Source organism: Austrofundulus limnaeus, unplaced genomic scaffold (assembly GCF_001266775.1).
Source record: "Austrofundulus limnaeus strain Quisiro unplaced genomic scaffold, Austrofundulus_limnaeus-1.0 Scaffold98, whole genome shotgun sequence".
NCBI classification, from domain to species: domain Eukaryota; kingdom Metazoa; phylum Chordata; class Actinopteri; order Cyprinodontiformes; family Rivulidae; genus Austrofundulus; species Austrofundulus limnaeus.
This window is the reverse complement of record NW_013952500.1, coordinates 1,315,789-1,329,430: the sequence shown is the minus strand read 5'-3', so window position 1 is coordinate 1,329,430 and position 13,642 is coordinate 1,315,789. Positions and strand designations below refer to the sequence as shown.

The 13,642-nt window shown below is 38.2% G+C and overlaps 2 protein-coding genes across 6 annotated transcripts in view; one reads left to right on the top strand and one right to left on the bottom strand.

Moving 5' to 3' along the window:
• Positions 1–525: 525 nt before the first annotated feature.
• clk2a (CDC-like kinase 2a) lies at positions 526–10,902 on the top strand. 4 transcript variants are annotated; one of them, XR_001310591.1, is made up of 18 exons: positions 526–691; positions 1,714–1,901; positions 1,992–2,265; positions 3,332–3,422; positions 4,241–4,307; positions 4,631–4,747; positions 4,994–5,160; positions 5,296–5,390; positions 5,723–5,852; positions 5,981–6,063; positions 6,822–6,901; positions 7,011–7,101; positions 7,189–7,863; positions 8,782–8,871; positions 9,559–9,710; positions 9,795–10,144; positions 10,367–10,454; positions 10,534–10,902. XR_001310591.1 is itself a non-coding variant. In XM_014013147.1 (13 exons), the coding sequence occupies exons 2-13, from the start codon at positions 1,714–1,716 to the stop codon at positions 7,375–7,377; spliced, it is 1,572 nt and encodes a 523-aa protein (XP_013868601.1). In that variant the 5' UTR covers positions 526–691; the 3' UTR covers positions 7,378–8,486. The 4 variants fall into 4 exon arrangements, 1 of the variants encoding a protein (XP_013868601.1); XR_001310590.1 differs by having other exon boundaries at positions 8,777–8,871; XR_001310592.1 differs by lacking the exons at positions 526–691; positions 1,714–1,901; positions 3,332–3,422 and having other exon boundaries at positions 2,180–2,265; positions 8,777–8,871.
• A 170-nt stretch (positions 10,903–11,072) lies between these two features.
• dnajc8 (DnaJ (Hsp40) homolog, subfamily C, member 8) overlaps positions 11,073–13,642 on the bottom strand; it is a 5,334-nt gene continuing 2,764 nt past the window's right edge. For both annotated transcript variants that reach the window (XM_014013148.1, XM_014013149.1), the window contains 7 exons: positions 12,694–12,750; positions 12,546–12,612; positions 12,290–12,384; positions 12,127–12,198; positions 11,884–11,975; positions 11,713–11,788; positions 11,073–11,627 (listed from right to left, as the gene is read on the bottom strand). In XM_014013148.1, coding sequence (XP_013868602.1) covers positions 11,508–11,627; positions 11,713–11,788; positions 11,884–11,975; positions 12,127–12,198; positions 12,290–12,384; positions 12,546–12,612; positions 12,694–12,750 — 579 coding nt within the window. In that variant the 3' untranslated portion in view covers positions 11,073–11,507. The remainder of the gene's footprint in view (positions 11,628–11,712; positions 11,789–11,883; positions 11,976–12,126; positions 12,199–12,289; positions 12,385–12,545; positions 12,613–12,693; positions 12,751–13,642) is intronic.

Below are 13,642 nucleotides of genomic sequence, written 5' to 3'. Positions count from 1 at the left end.
GTAACTTAAATCTGAATATTAAAGTTCAAATCAGTTCTTCACTTTATAAGAAAAAAAGTACAATGTCAAAACCACAGTGTTAATACAAATGTGATGAATAAAAAATAGATCAAGAATGACTCCGGTAAACATAAAGTGGCGTAGTATGGCAAGTGAATTTAACATTTATTAAATGTTTATCTTTTCGTTTTAAAAATCTGCAAGTTCACAAATATCAGGTGTGACAATTGTGTATATCTGAAGTACAATTTTAAAGGAAGCTAATTTCAAATGGTAAAAGTGATCTTTGAATTATGTTGATTACAGTATGAAGGATGCCCTTCAGTTTTTCACTAGAATAGATTAGATTTAATAAATATTTTTTGTAATGCACCAAGTTAAAATTTAAATAGTAAATTTTACTAAGTTTATATTTTAATATGACATGAATGAGCAATAATGATATTTTCAAAAGTAATTAGTAATAGAAGTGTGGTTTATTTATATGCTACAACAACCTGCCATAAAATGGTGGACAACCGTTTCAGCGCAGGGAGGCGTTGCAGCCGCACTAGTTCGAACCAGAACTGAGAAAAAGCCTGCTAGCAACGAGCCCGTTGAACACTGGGCCGGCGACAAAAGATAGTGGTGAAATCCAAACGCCACCACGGATTTTCTATGGGACAGACGTACGGGCCTCGCTGCTAAAACGGTGACTTAAATCAATTTTTGAGTTTTCGGGGACCATGTTACAGTCGCTACCATTAGCATGTCCGCTAGCTGCAGTCGCTGCGAAACCGATGAACGTAGCTAAGATGGCGGTCAAATTATTTACATTAGCTAGTTGCTAGCACGGCACGCTAACCGCTGCTTCGTCGCTCAGTGATCAATGTACGGTTTTCAAAGTTGGTTTAAGAAGTTCCTGATCTTTGTCACTGTGCCTAATTAAATTAATTGCATTAATAATTTTATGAACGGTAGCAGTAATGTTTATTAGTCTACTTGCAAGGACTTAGCGAGCGCTAACGAGGCAGAATCGTAGTGAAAGTTGAAGACAGTAAATGTAAAAAGTAACTTATTTGGTATTATAATAGTTGATTTGTTCTCATCAGTTTGATCAAATGTGTAAGAATATTGCTAGGCTTTAAATTTGATCGTGTAAGAGGTTATATCTCCCCGCTGTGTCGTTGCAACAGCAATTATTATTATTTAAACACTGAGCTGACTACTTTATCCAGACACACGGTGGGATTATTTGCTAATTTCAAACGTTTCTTTTCAAGTTAAACAGAATTTTGCAAACTTTGTCTATCAAATTATCACCCCATGGAACTTGTATCATTTGGTTACGGGGTAATAATTTGCTTTTGGATAGCTCATTTCTAATGCTTTTCCTGCCGTGCCCCGGAAGAAAAAAACATTTCTAGGCCTCATCTGATTAAAAATCACAGCTAAATAATTTAACTGGGTTGTTTAACCAAATAAACATGTACAACCTGAGAGATAGATAGTGATTGAGAACCACTGACCTAGATATTAGGTTTGTTTATGTGTTTTTGCTGATAAGCAGCTGTCAAACTTAGTCAAAAATAAATAAATCAGCATGAAATAGCTTAACTTTTTATTGTTTTTTTGTTATATACATATATAATTTATAGGCTTGTCTTCAAAAAAAGTTTGAAAAGATTTCATCTAACCATCATTTTTTTATTTTTCCTTCCAACATGTCACCAGATGCCTCACAATAGACGGTACTCGTCTTCAGACAGAGAGAGCCGAAGCAGCTACCAAGATCGTTACAGAGACCGAGGTCGAAGACATCGGCACAGAAGATCACACACACACTCCTCCAGCAGTGACCGAGAGCGCGACAGACGGGGGCGAGGGCACAGACAGGAGGGAAGCTACCTGCGCTCAAGGAGGTACTGGATGTTGTGATGTAAGGTTGTGATTTATCTTTGCCCGTCTACATTATTTGCTTTTGCGTGTTTTTTTTTTTTTTTTTTGTGTAGCCGCAGCTATGACAATCGTTCGGCAGAACACCGTCCGTTCGATCGAAGGTACCACGAGGGATACAGACGACTGGATCAGAGTCGAGAACGAGACCGGGACAGGGAGCCACATGGAGCAGCCGAAAGCTATTACCCACGTGACTTCTCCCCGAACATGTACGACTACCGGCGTGGCCGCGAGAGAGAACGCGACGAGTCGTACCGGCGGAAAGGCAGCAGGCGTAAGCACAAACGAAGGCGGCGTAGAACCAGGTCCTATAGCCCTTCTTCCTCGGTGAGTAGACCCAGGTCCACGATTGTTCTTTAACTCCTCCTCCTCATCCTCCTCTCTCTCCTCCTCTAGTTTCTTTCAACTCTTTCTGTCTCTATCTTTCTTTGTAAACACATTTTTTTTTACAGCCCGTGGACTTGGTAAGTAGTACATTTTTGATTTGTTTTTGTCCTGTCAGTGTTTTTATTCATTTGGTTTAATTTTTTTTTGGTTAAAATTGGCTACCATTTTTGGCAGAACATTTTCATTTGTTTGGAAGTCCTTCAATATTTAAAGCAAGTTATATTTGAGCTTTTTTTCCCAAATCCCTGGTGAAATTCCTATTTTTTTGAAAGCATCGAAAGTTTTTGTCCTAAAAAAATTACCTCATGAATGTTTTGTGCAAGATTTTTATTATTATTTTTTATTATAAATTTATTTTGCCAACTGGGAATAATTACAAAGTGAAAATGTTCTCCCAAACTCCATGCAAAATTTAGGTTTTAGTTGAACTGAGACAAATGGTTAAAAGCTAGAGCCATTTTAAAGAATTGGGGTTATTGTTGGAGTTTTTGTGTGGAGTATATTTCGCCACACCTGATAAATATTATGTAAGAGGTTAAATCTGATGTAGCATTAAAACAGATTTGATCCAGATATTGTATTTTTTAAATTTTGTTTATTCTGAAACCAACCTGAACAGTTATGCTTTAGTTTTATGACTGTTTGAACAGTTTTTTTTTTGTTTTGCCTTGATGAATGGAAATGCCAGCTGCTTCCTTGTTTGTAAGCAGCTGTGGTTGTAAATTAGAGGGGGGAAGAGAAGCATAGGACAAGATGTGATCTTTGACTTGTTCCCTTGCACTATATCCCTATCGTTGTATATTTCCTTCACGTGGTGTCATGCGTGAATCGCCCCATGACCACGAAACCCACCAACAACTACTTCAACTACCGCCAACTCCACCCTCCTCCCTCCTCATCCGCCTGTGCCGCCTGACGTTGTGGCTGCGGCCGACACTGAACCCCAACCGGTTGCCCTCCGGTCGTGTTCTCGGCCTGCTGATGGCGGTTTTGGGTGTGAAAACAGCGGAGCGCCAGCCGGACGCGGGCACTGAGTGTGAGGGACGACGAGGAAGGGCACCTGATCTGTCGGAGTGGGGACGTCCTGCAAGAGAGATGTACTCACTGCCACTACTCTATCGTAACCCTTCTCCATATGAGTATTATCATAGAGCATTTACATGACATGGGAGTGTCTGATGATGATGATGATGTTGATGATGAAGCCTTGCTAGAATGCTCTTCGCTCTGGCTGAAGAAGCAGGGTGGATTGCAACAGTGTTGCTGAATTTCGGCGTTAGATAAAATCCTTGTTTTTGTTTTAGGATTTTCAGCTGTGGAGCCTGTTGTGTTTCACAGGTTCATTTGATTCCTCTAATCGTAGAATTCAATTTGTAGCTGCTTGTTTCTGTCGTGCTTTAGCTTAAAACTCAGTTACAGTTTTTACATCTGTATTTTAAGCTAGTTTGTTTTTGCTACAACGTTTTTAGGGAGTCATCTTAGTGACGAGCTCGAACACACCTCACTTACATATTAATTTATATTAGCCAAGCTAGAAAACATTTCATTTACATTACTGATACTTAAATGTGTTGTACAAATACTTTAAAGTATTTCTAAGTTTTAGTGGTTTTATCTTTGTTTAGCATTTTTTTAAGGGGTGAAACAACAGTCAGGATTCTCTGTAGCTCCATATTAGTCATTAGAGAAATTAAGTGCCACTTTATTTTTATTCATATGTACACTTTACATAAAATCACAATGTCTGTACCTGCCAGGTTGAATAGGCAGCTTTTTTTTAAGACATGGGCTTTAGCTCAGAGTCACCTGTCTACACTTTTGCATACTGTATTCTTGATAGTGTCCATACTAACGCTTTCGTACTATCTTTCCCCATTTCCCTGTTTCTTCCTTCTCTCTTTTTGTTGTGTTGCAGATGAGATTGTCAGCACTTTGGGGGAAGGCACCTTTGGCAGGGTGATGCGGTGCATTGACCATCGCAGGTGTGTATTTATTAGAATAATAAAAAATATCTTTCAGCGTTTGGGGATGTTATTTCTAACAGCCTTGATTCTTTGTGCTGGATTTAAACAAGAAAAACCATCTATGCATCTATTGGTTGCAATTAGAATTGCAATAAAAGTATCTATCAAGCATCTATCTTATTGTAAGCTGTCAGATTCAGGATTTGCATTACATTTTAAATACACAGTCAAATAAAACAACTTTAATAAGTTCAAATAGAACAAACCTTAGTTGCACAATTAAATGATGGTTTTCATGGTGGTCATTTGGTTTCCAATGTTTCCTATGCTTTATTTTACAGAGGAGGAGCCCATGTAGCTCTGAAAATTATCAAGAACGTTGAGAAATACAAAGAAGCAGCTCGGCTGGAGATTAACGTGCTAGAGAAGATAAATGAAAAAGATCCTGATAACAAATAGTGAGTACTGACCTTAGTAGGTAAATGTAATATTTACACAAATGTGCTGATTTATCTGAAACCATGTGCATAATAATAATAATAATAATAATAACAGGAAAACAAAATATCTGTCTTTAATATTACCTAACAAACTAGTGTAATTTGTTTGAATGAATTTGCCAGAAGTGTAAATAGTGATGTGCTATTTTCTCCCCTTAAATGTTTAAATAATAAAAATAAAACGTGACGTATGTTGTCTTGCAGCTTGTGTGTACAGATGTATGACTGGTTTGACTACCACGGTCATATGTGTATTTCTTTTGAGCTGTTGGCTCTGAGCACCTTCGACTTCCTGAAGGAGAACAACTATCTGCCGTACTCGATCGGTCAGGTCAGGCACATGGCCTATCAAGTTTGTCTCGCTGTGAAATGTAAGTCTTTTTTTATTTAACGAGAAACACGTTTCAAATAAACACTGAGTAATTAATATTTTGTTTATGAGTTCTTGTTTAGTTTTCAGTTAGTTTTAAGTTCGTGTGGTGTTGAAGACTTTTCTTTTTCTGCAGTTCTTCATGATAACAAGTTGACGCACACAGACCTGAAGCCAGAAAACATCCTGTTTGTCAACTCAGACTTCACAATGACCTACAATGTAGAAAAGGTAGGAAACTCTAAATGATGTTTTTTTGTGTGTGTCCCAGTCCTTCCTCAAGAGATACAAATAGTCTTAAAATATTTTTAATCAGGATCCCTATTTTTAACTTTTTTTATTTTTATTTTTATTTATTTTTGTTAAAATTCATTTTTAAATTTGAAAGCATTTTTTGCAGATATAGGATTTTTTTTATGATCGGTCTCATAAAGTAAAAAACAAAACAAAAAAGAAAGAAGATAAAGGAAAGTTTTATTCTTTTGCACGTGTTGGTTACATTTTAACATATAATAAATATAAGAAAGTAATTTTAAATTTCATAAGTTTTTCCTGTCTTGTAGAAAAGAGAAGAGCGAACTGTTAAGAGCACCTCAGTGCGAGTGGTGGACTTTGGCAGCGCCACTTTCGACCATGAGCACCACAGCACCATTGTGTCCACGAGGCACTACCGTGCCCCCGAGGTCATATTAGGTGAGGGGGCTACAAGTGTTGCAGATGTTTGTGTTTTTACTTTTAGAAATTCAGGAAAATAAAATTCTAATAAACAGATGAGCTGTGCAGAGCTGGTATTTCCAAATACTGATTTCCTTTTTCTTTAGAACTGGGCTGGAGTCACCCGTGTGATGTCTGGAGTATCGGCTGTATCCTGTTTGAGTACTACTTAGGTTTCACCTTGTTTCAGGTACACAACAACTCTGCTTACTCCTGCTTGTTGTAACAACTGCACAAATGTAAACTGAGCATTAAAGTGCCTGTGACATGAAATTTTTAAAATAAATATAAAGGCATTATTGGAGAGATAACATTATTAGCTTATCGCAAAAATAATTTCCCACTGCTGAGATGTTGAGATATTTGCATGTGAAGTAACAGGAAATGATGTCAAAGGGGAATGCCTGCATGGAACAAAGCATTGATAAAATAGCTAATGACACAGACTGTAGAGAAGAATCTGTTTCTTTAGATTATTTTGAGTCACTATCAGAGAGAAATGAAGATGAGTCAGAGTTCAAATAATATTGTTTCAATAAACAAAGACCAGAGAGTTCTCTTTCTTAAAAAGTTCCCCTTTGATGTCACTTCCTGTTGCACTTTAACTGAGCCAAGTTCAAAAGAAAATATGCCATTTATGTGACAAAATGGGTAAAATCACGTTTTATGCCAGGTTTCTTATATAAAAATGGGTTTTCTTTGACTTTTTGTATTTGATGGATAGGCATGTCACAGGCCCTTTAATATTTATGTTGTGCTTGTATTTTAAATGTCAGTGGTATATGTAGTGCACACAGCCAGATCTAGATGGTGTTTAATATTCCTGCAGTCAAAAGGATTTCAGTTTTTTTCTTTAGCCATGTTGTTTGTCTTTATGACGATGTTGCAGCTGAACTTTAAATGACACACTTTATATTTCACCCCATCATGTTGCCTTATGTGTTTTAGACTCATGACAACAGGGAGCATTTGGCTATGATGGAGAGAATCCTGGGTCCAGTTCCCTCCAGGATGATTCGTAAAACCAGGCATGTACACAGTTAAAGTACATCAGGCAGACATTTGCATCTAAACATTTACTACATGCTTAAACACTACTCTCTTCTCAAAAACAAACAAACAAACAAAAAAAAACAGGAAGCAGAAGTATTTCTATCGTGGCCGTCTGGATTGGGATGAGAGCTCTTCATCAGGAAAATATGTCCGAGAAAACTGCAAACCGTTACGGGTGAGTGAGAGGAAATGAGTTTTAATAGAGTCAAGTTTTAGTCTTGTATTGACGCCCGTCTCTTTTTGTCCTGTTTCTTTCCACCAGCGGTACCTGCTGTCAGAGGCAGAAGATCACCACCAGTTATTTGATCTTATTGAAAGCATGTTGGAATACGAGCCCTCGAAGAGGTTGACCCTGGCCGACTCCCTCAAACACCCTTTTTTCGAGAACCTGGGAGTGAGCGACGCCGCGGGCTGCAAGAACTGGGAGGGAAACCGGGACATCAGCCGGTGACCCGCAAACGTTAAAAACTGAACCACGGGAGAGATCGAGTTCTTTGCTTCTGGAGCAACTGAGCTATTAAATGAACTTGGACTTAAAGAGATTTATTATTTTTTTGTTATTTGTCATTAAAGCATGGACTTCTTAACTTCCCGTTCCTCCGCCCCCGTCAACCTCACGTTCATCTCTGCAGTCACACGAGGCATGTTTTTGCACCAGAGAGACCAAAACACCCATTTAAAGATGGGAAAAGACTCAAAAATCTTTTCTAGCTGTCAACGCTGAAAGCCAGACTGAGAAAAGAAAACATTCAATGGATTGTTTTTACCCCAAGTAGCCGTCTATGCAGCTCCTGTCTTCCTTTTGACTCGTGAACATCTTCCTCTCTTCCGTCAAAGAAAATAAGACCTCTCTAAGGAAACGAACAGTTCTACAGTCATCAGATACAACTCGATTTTGGAGCTGAAACCTCTTCTAGTTCTGAAGTACAAGAAAAGGGTAAAAAAAGGGGGGGTTAGATCTGTATATTCAGAGCAAGTTCTCACATTCATACTTTATATTTTGGAGATTTATCAAGAAATATTCCCTGGAAACTCCCAAGTATCTCCAGCATTGACATGTCTCAACGTTTATGTTGCTTAGTGAGCGCTTGCGTTGCATTTCTTTTTTTAAAATTTTATGTCCCAAAAAGAATTTGCCCTCCATGAAACTTGACCCCGTTGGTGGCTTCTCCTCGCTAGTGAGACGACAGCGACGGACACTCCGCTCACCAGGCTCCTGTAGCCTAACGTATCCAGAGATCTGTTTGTCTGAATGTTTTTTTTATAAGTGTGATTGTGTGTAGGGACGGGATGGGTGACTCGTTTTTGATTTTGCCAGTTGGTTCGGTTGAGCATTAGTTGTGGGATTATTCTCATACGTGTAAACACAAACTGCCTTTTTCCACGTTTGACGGAAGTCTACAAGCACACTGCTGCTCTTGGTGGTATTTATTTTGAGTTCCAATAGGTCATAGGTCCCAGTTCCTTCCTGTTTGTGACTTTTTTGTAAGAAGTGAAAGCATATAAAACTGTATATATGTATTATTGTGTAGAATTAAAGTCCTTTTTGCCAAAGGTTAATGCTGCTTTCAGAAGCGTTGTGGACCACTTGTAAATAATTGGTGGTGTCCTGCTGTCTCCCAGGCCACATCTTACCAGAATTTTTCAAATGAGTTAAAAAGTGACGAGTAATTCTTCAGTCTTAAAAAAACCCTGGTTCATTTAACTGTGGTTTAAGGAACCTGAATTATTTCTCAATTTTATAATTTTACCCAGGTTTGATTTCGCCTTTAACCCATTTGATGTTGGAGACATTTGCTTATTCTGTGCTTGGCAACTAATTTCTATTTTTTTCCCCTTCCAACACGAAGCTCAGCTGTCTGTGTCTCCCAGAGACGGAGAAATGTGGACGATCTGCTGCGACAGGTGTCCAGATGCACCGTCACACAAGCTTTCCCATCTGTTGGTAATGTTCCGGTTTTACTGTTGCTTTTATTATCCTCACTCACCGTCCTCGTGCTTTAAGCTACACGTTACCGTGGGTCAGTGTAGCTGCCGAGACCCCTGCTGTACTGTTTATATCTCAGACAAGATTAGAACTTCGCTAAATACTCAGCTTTGTGCTAAATATAACCGAACCTGGACGGTTGGGTTTAGTGGAACCACAGATAACTAGGAACTGATTTGTGAGCTAAAATGTTGTTTGGCTTATCCACGTTGAAGTTTAGTCTGGTAGTTTTTACAGCTAACAATCATATCGATACCTTAGATAAGATTTGTGCAGGTTTGGATTAATCCGAGCTGTTTTTGTGAACGAGTCTCAACGAGTCATTCATCTGTCGCCTCCAGTCAATGAACAGGTTCTTTGGGGGGAAACAGAAATCCTCTCTGCGTCATCGAAGTGTCTTTCCACGCTCCCATCTGTCTGATTTCCGTCTACACTTACTTGCCAAATAGTTTCATTTGAGTACCATTAATTCAACCAAAACAAAAGTCGAAGTAAAAATGAGACGAGAATGTTTGATAAAACAGGATTTTTGGACTGTAGTCATTAAAGTTAAATCATAGATTGCACCAGCTGATTGTTAACACACAGGTCATGTACCATTCCAGATCTCTTTGTTAATGAGCTAAACGTCTTATACGTCTTCAGATAATCCTATTTGAAGACCAGCAAGGTCATCAGTCGAATCCTCATAAGTGCAGCCAGAGAGACGTTTTAACAATCAGAAAGGCTGGGAGGACACGCCGAGCGGACGCAGCTTTTACAGAAGAAGCAGGTTGTGTCAAAGATCTACCTCACAGGTCAGTCTTGTTTCCTAAAAAAAACAAACGGTGAATTACTCATAACAGTTACTGATATTTGCTGTGATTGTATTTTTTTCTCAGATTTGAGACACAAAAATCTTTTTCTCCAACACAAAGCTGCGAGTCAACACTGCTGCTGGGTAAAATCCACATGCTGACTCTGTTATAAAGCAAGGCAAAGTTCATCCAGTAAACTTTCAACGCATTCAAAGCATTCTGGAGATGGAATCCCTCATGTCGCTGGGCGCACCGCTGAAGCAGTTCACCAGCTGCGTGTCCGGCACGAAAACCACCAAGAGGAGCCACTCGGTCCGCAGATGCAGCCTCACTCGCAGGAAGAGCATCAGTAGGAGGAGAAGCCTTCCCTGCAACAACCAGAAAGTCCCAGACTCCTGGCTCCGAGTGTATCAGGATGAACTGAAGAGGGAAAGGTACAGACGTTTTCACAAGTCTTCATTTTATGATCAGTTTTTATCAGCAGTGTAAAAGTCCCATTAAATGTTTAGGATTTTAAGCTTTTTAGACTATTTAAAGTTACCAGTTCCTGACTTTAGGACAGACAGGCTTGGATTAATGTGGATAAGGCTGTTAGTCACATGAATAAGCGGGTTGCCCATGTGCCATGCCTAATGTTCTGTGCTGTTTGCCAAAAGGAAACGTCAACAAGCCATTCTAGCCAAGAAGAATGCAGAAAGGACTGTGAGAAAAACCCACTTCAGGAGCCACCACTGCCTTCCACGGGTTAGTGAAGATAAAACAAGCAATTTTTATTCATTTTTTTGGTCAATATCTCACAATCCCTTTTTTGTGTTACCCGCAGCAAACAACTGCAGCCAGGAAACCAGCACCAGCCAAGGATGAGTCGTTCTTCGGTGCCTTTCAGGGTCTCAGTCTGGACGGGCTGATGGGAGGCACTGCTGGATCGCCCGGCATCTCGGCTCCCGCTGCAGGTGGAGGAGATCCGTGCAAAGTTATGTGATGTGCAACATGAAGGGACTATTAAACACTTGAGATTTTCTCACTAAGACTTAAAGAGCGATCTGATCTAAAGAACGAGTGATTATCATTTTGTAACGTGAGCGATGAAATGACTGCTTTATTCTTTTTGCTTCCATTGTCTATTTTTGTACTTGAGAAATCTGATTGTCTGAATGCACTTTGTTCAATAAAGCAGTTTATTAAAGATTAATGGTTCAGAGTTTGATTTGAGGTGCTTGTAATCCACAGCAGAGGCCAAAGCCAGTCAAACAACTTTATTAACAGACAATAGAAATGGTAAATACAGTTTGGTGTTTTTTCTTTAAATACGTTTGATATGCTAAATTAATGTTGGTACATGAAATACGAAGCTTGCATTCATGCAGTCGGAACAACCATTTATTAAACAAGATGAAAACTGGTGTTTTCTCCACTTTTTGTTGTTGGACTCCAAATTAAATCCAGAAAAAGATTCATGCCACATCTTTTAAATGCCTGCAAAATTAATTTTACACTCGGCTCTGTAGATTACAGAAAAAAAGGCTCATTAAGACCAAGCTTTATTACCAAAAAAAAAGACCATACATTTCTCAGTTACAACAGTGAAAGATGCGTCACCCTTTTCTGACAGGAAAGGTAACGCCGCTGGCTCCAAACCACAAATATGTACATTAGAAAATGAAGTACAAAACTATGTTTTTTTTTTTTCAGGAAAAGTAACTTGTCATACACGTATCCTGACTAACACATCTGACTACAAACCAGGTGAGGATAAACACATAATGAATTTTTATTTAAATCGACAGTTTTACGGCATCATTCTCTCTGCTCCATCTTAACTTTGGGGGGTTTAAGGAAGGACCTGCTCTTTTTCTCCTTGGTTTTGCCTTTGGACTGAAAGGTCCTCCAACTATCCACACGCCCATCTCTTGATTCCTGCAGCATAATAAGTATTTAATGAAATAATGTGGGGTAGCACAATGTTATATAAAAAGGAAAAAGCACTCAAGGAAGATCTCACCTCAAAGTTTTTCTGCCATTCTCTGTCCCGCTTTGCCTTTTCTGCAGCTTCAATCTCCTCCTCTCTCGCCCTTTTTCTAGTTTTAAGTAAGAAATTCATGATATTCTTAATAAAAAAATTTAAATATTGAATTTTGGGCAACAACTGGGTTGTAATTACATGGTTATCTACCTTTCATGCATATCTTTTGCTTCCCTTTCCTTCCTCTTGATTTCAAGTTCTGCAAACAGCTTCATGGTCTGTTTATACACAGCTTGTTTAAACTGCAGGAGAAACATTTAAGCTGATTAAAAATAAGCATCAACAATCTTGACTGAATTTTTAACAAACACTTGTTTTTAACAAATGTTAAGGATCACATTAAAATGATTTGACGCGGATTTGGCTGTTTATTACATTTAAACACCAACTCACTACTTCTGGATCATCCTCCTCCACATCCTGTGACTTCCCATCCTTCTTCAGTTGTTTCTTTTTCTGCTTTACCTGTTACCAACAGAATATTACCACAACCAGGGAAGTTAAACTGATATGATGTTGAGATTTCCACATACAACGAAAGCTGCAGCACACTAACCATATGCTCCACGTATTCCTTTCCCGCCTGGATGACATCTACAGCTCTCTTCTTCTGCTCTGGTTCCAGCAGAAGTTTGTAAGCTTTGTCCACAACTAAAAAATAAAAATTATAAATTGTGACGATGCAGGGAAACAAGTAACAATCGCAGCTCCGTCAAAAGCTGAAATTAAACAGGATTTCAGTGTGACCATCTTGCAAATATTTAATGCTTACTTTTGAAAATCTGAAGATGCACATTAAAACATGAGTTTACCTTCAAAGGCTTTCTGTGCTCTTTCAGGGTCATCTTGATTTTTGTCTGGATGGACTAAAATAGACAGCTGGAAAGTAAAAAAAAAGGTTTATTAAAATACAAGTTAATAAAAACATGAATAACTTACTAGTTAGATATTTTTTCTTACTGCTCGAAATCTTTTCTTCAGTTCATCATCTGTTGCTTCTGGATCAATTTGTAATACCTGGAAATTAACAATTAAAACATCTTTGTTTACATAAGATCAGGTACTGTCACAAGAACAGTAAGTCGTAATACTGGGGTTGCCGAGAGTATTATAAATGTGATGTTAAATAGGCACTGAAATTACATTCATAAAAGACTGATTTCATTGATATTATAAAAGTGAAGAAGCTAAATTGTTTTCTTCCTTTTAACCTTAAGAAAAGAAAAGTTTTGGAGCAAAAACCTACATTTACACATTTTCTCAACTCTAGAACACATTCGTGTTCATTGGTCTGTCAGCAAAACCAACTTTATAATGATCTTTGGATATACCTCTACAAGTGATTAGCTTTTACAGTTAATCTGGTTCAAAAAGACCATCCCAGATAATCCAGTTCAGTTGTTTGTTTATACAGCATCAACTCACAACAGAAGTCATGGGTGGGGACTGATAGATATTTTTAAACTTTACCATTTTTTAAATATTTGACCCTATTTTATTAATCAACTGTATTAAATGTCTTTCTTGCTGCCATAATTTTTATCCCTGCAGCTTTGAGCTGCACTAACAGATAAGAAACAACCCTGTGATTGGTCAAGATGTTTCTCTCTGTGCTCTTCTTGTAATAAATTGTACAACTTTTCCCAACCAAGGTCAGAACTTTCTGCTGAGACCTGTCTTTAAGCGTCCTCAGAAACTTCTCACTCTTTGCAAAGAGAAAACTGTTTTAAACTGAATACTTACGTCTGTGTCCGGTTTATTTCGTTTTAAGAGGTAATTTAATGTCCACTCTGACTTTTTTTTAATAACTCACCTTTATCTGATTAAGTGAAACTAATTAATGATACTGTATGCCATTTTATTTGCTTGAAAACATGTTTTTATATAATGATAATGTAAAATAAAAAAC

What these genes read in the sequence shown, in the direction of transcription:
- clk2a (XM_014013147.1), top strand. Translation starts at nt 1,714, where the DNA reads ATGCCTCACAATAGACGGTACTCGTCTTCAGACAGAGAGAGCCGAAGC. An exon ending in TGCCCCCGAGGTCATATTAG is followed by an intron (nt 5,853 to 5,980) that starts GTGAGGGGGCTA and finishes CTTTTTCTTTAG; the next exon opens with AACTGGGCTGGAGTCACCCG. An exon ending in AGGATGATTCGTAAAACCAG is followed by an intron (nt 6,902 to 7,010) that starts GCATGTACACAG and finishes AAAAAAAAACAG; the next exon opens with GAAGCAGAAGTATTTCTATC.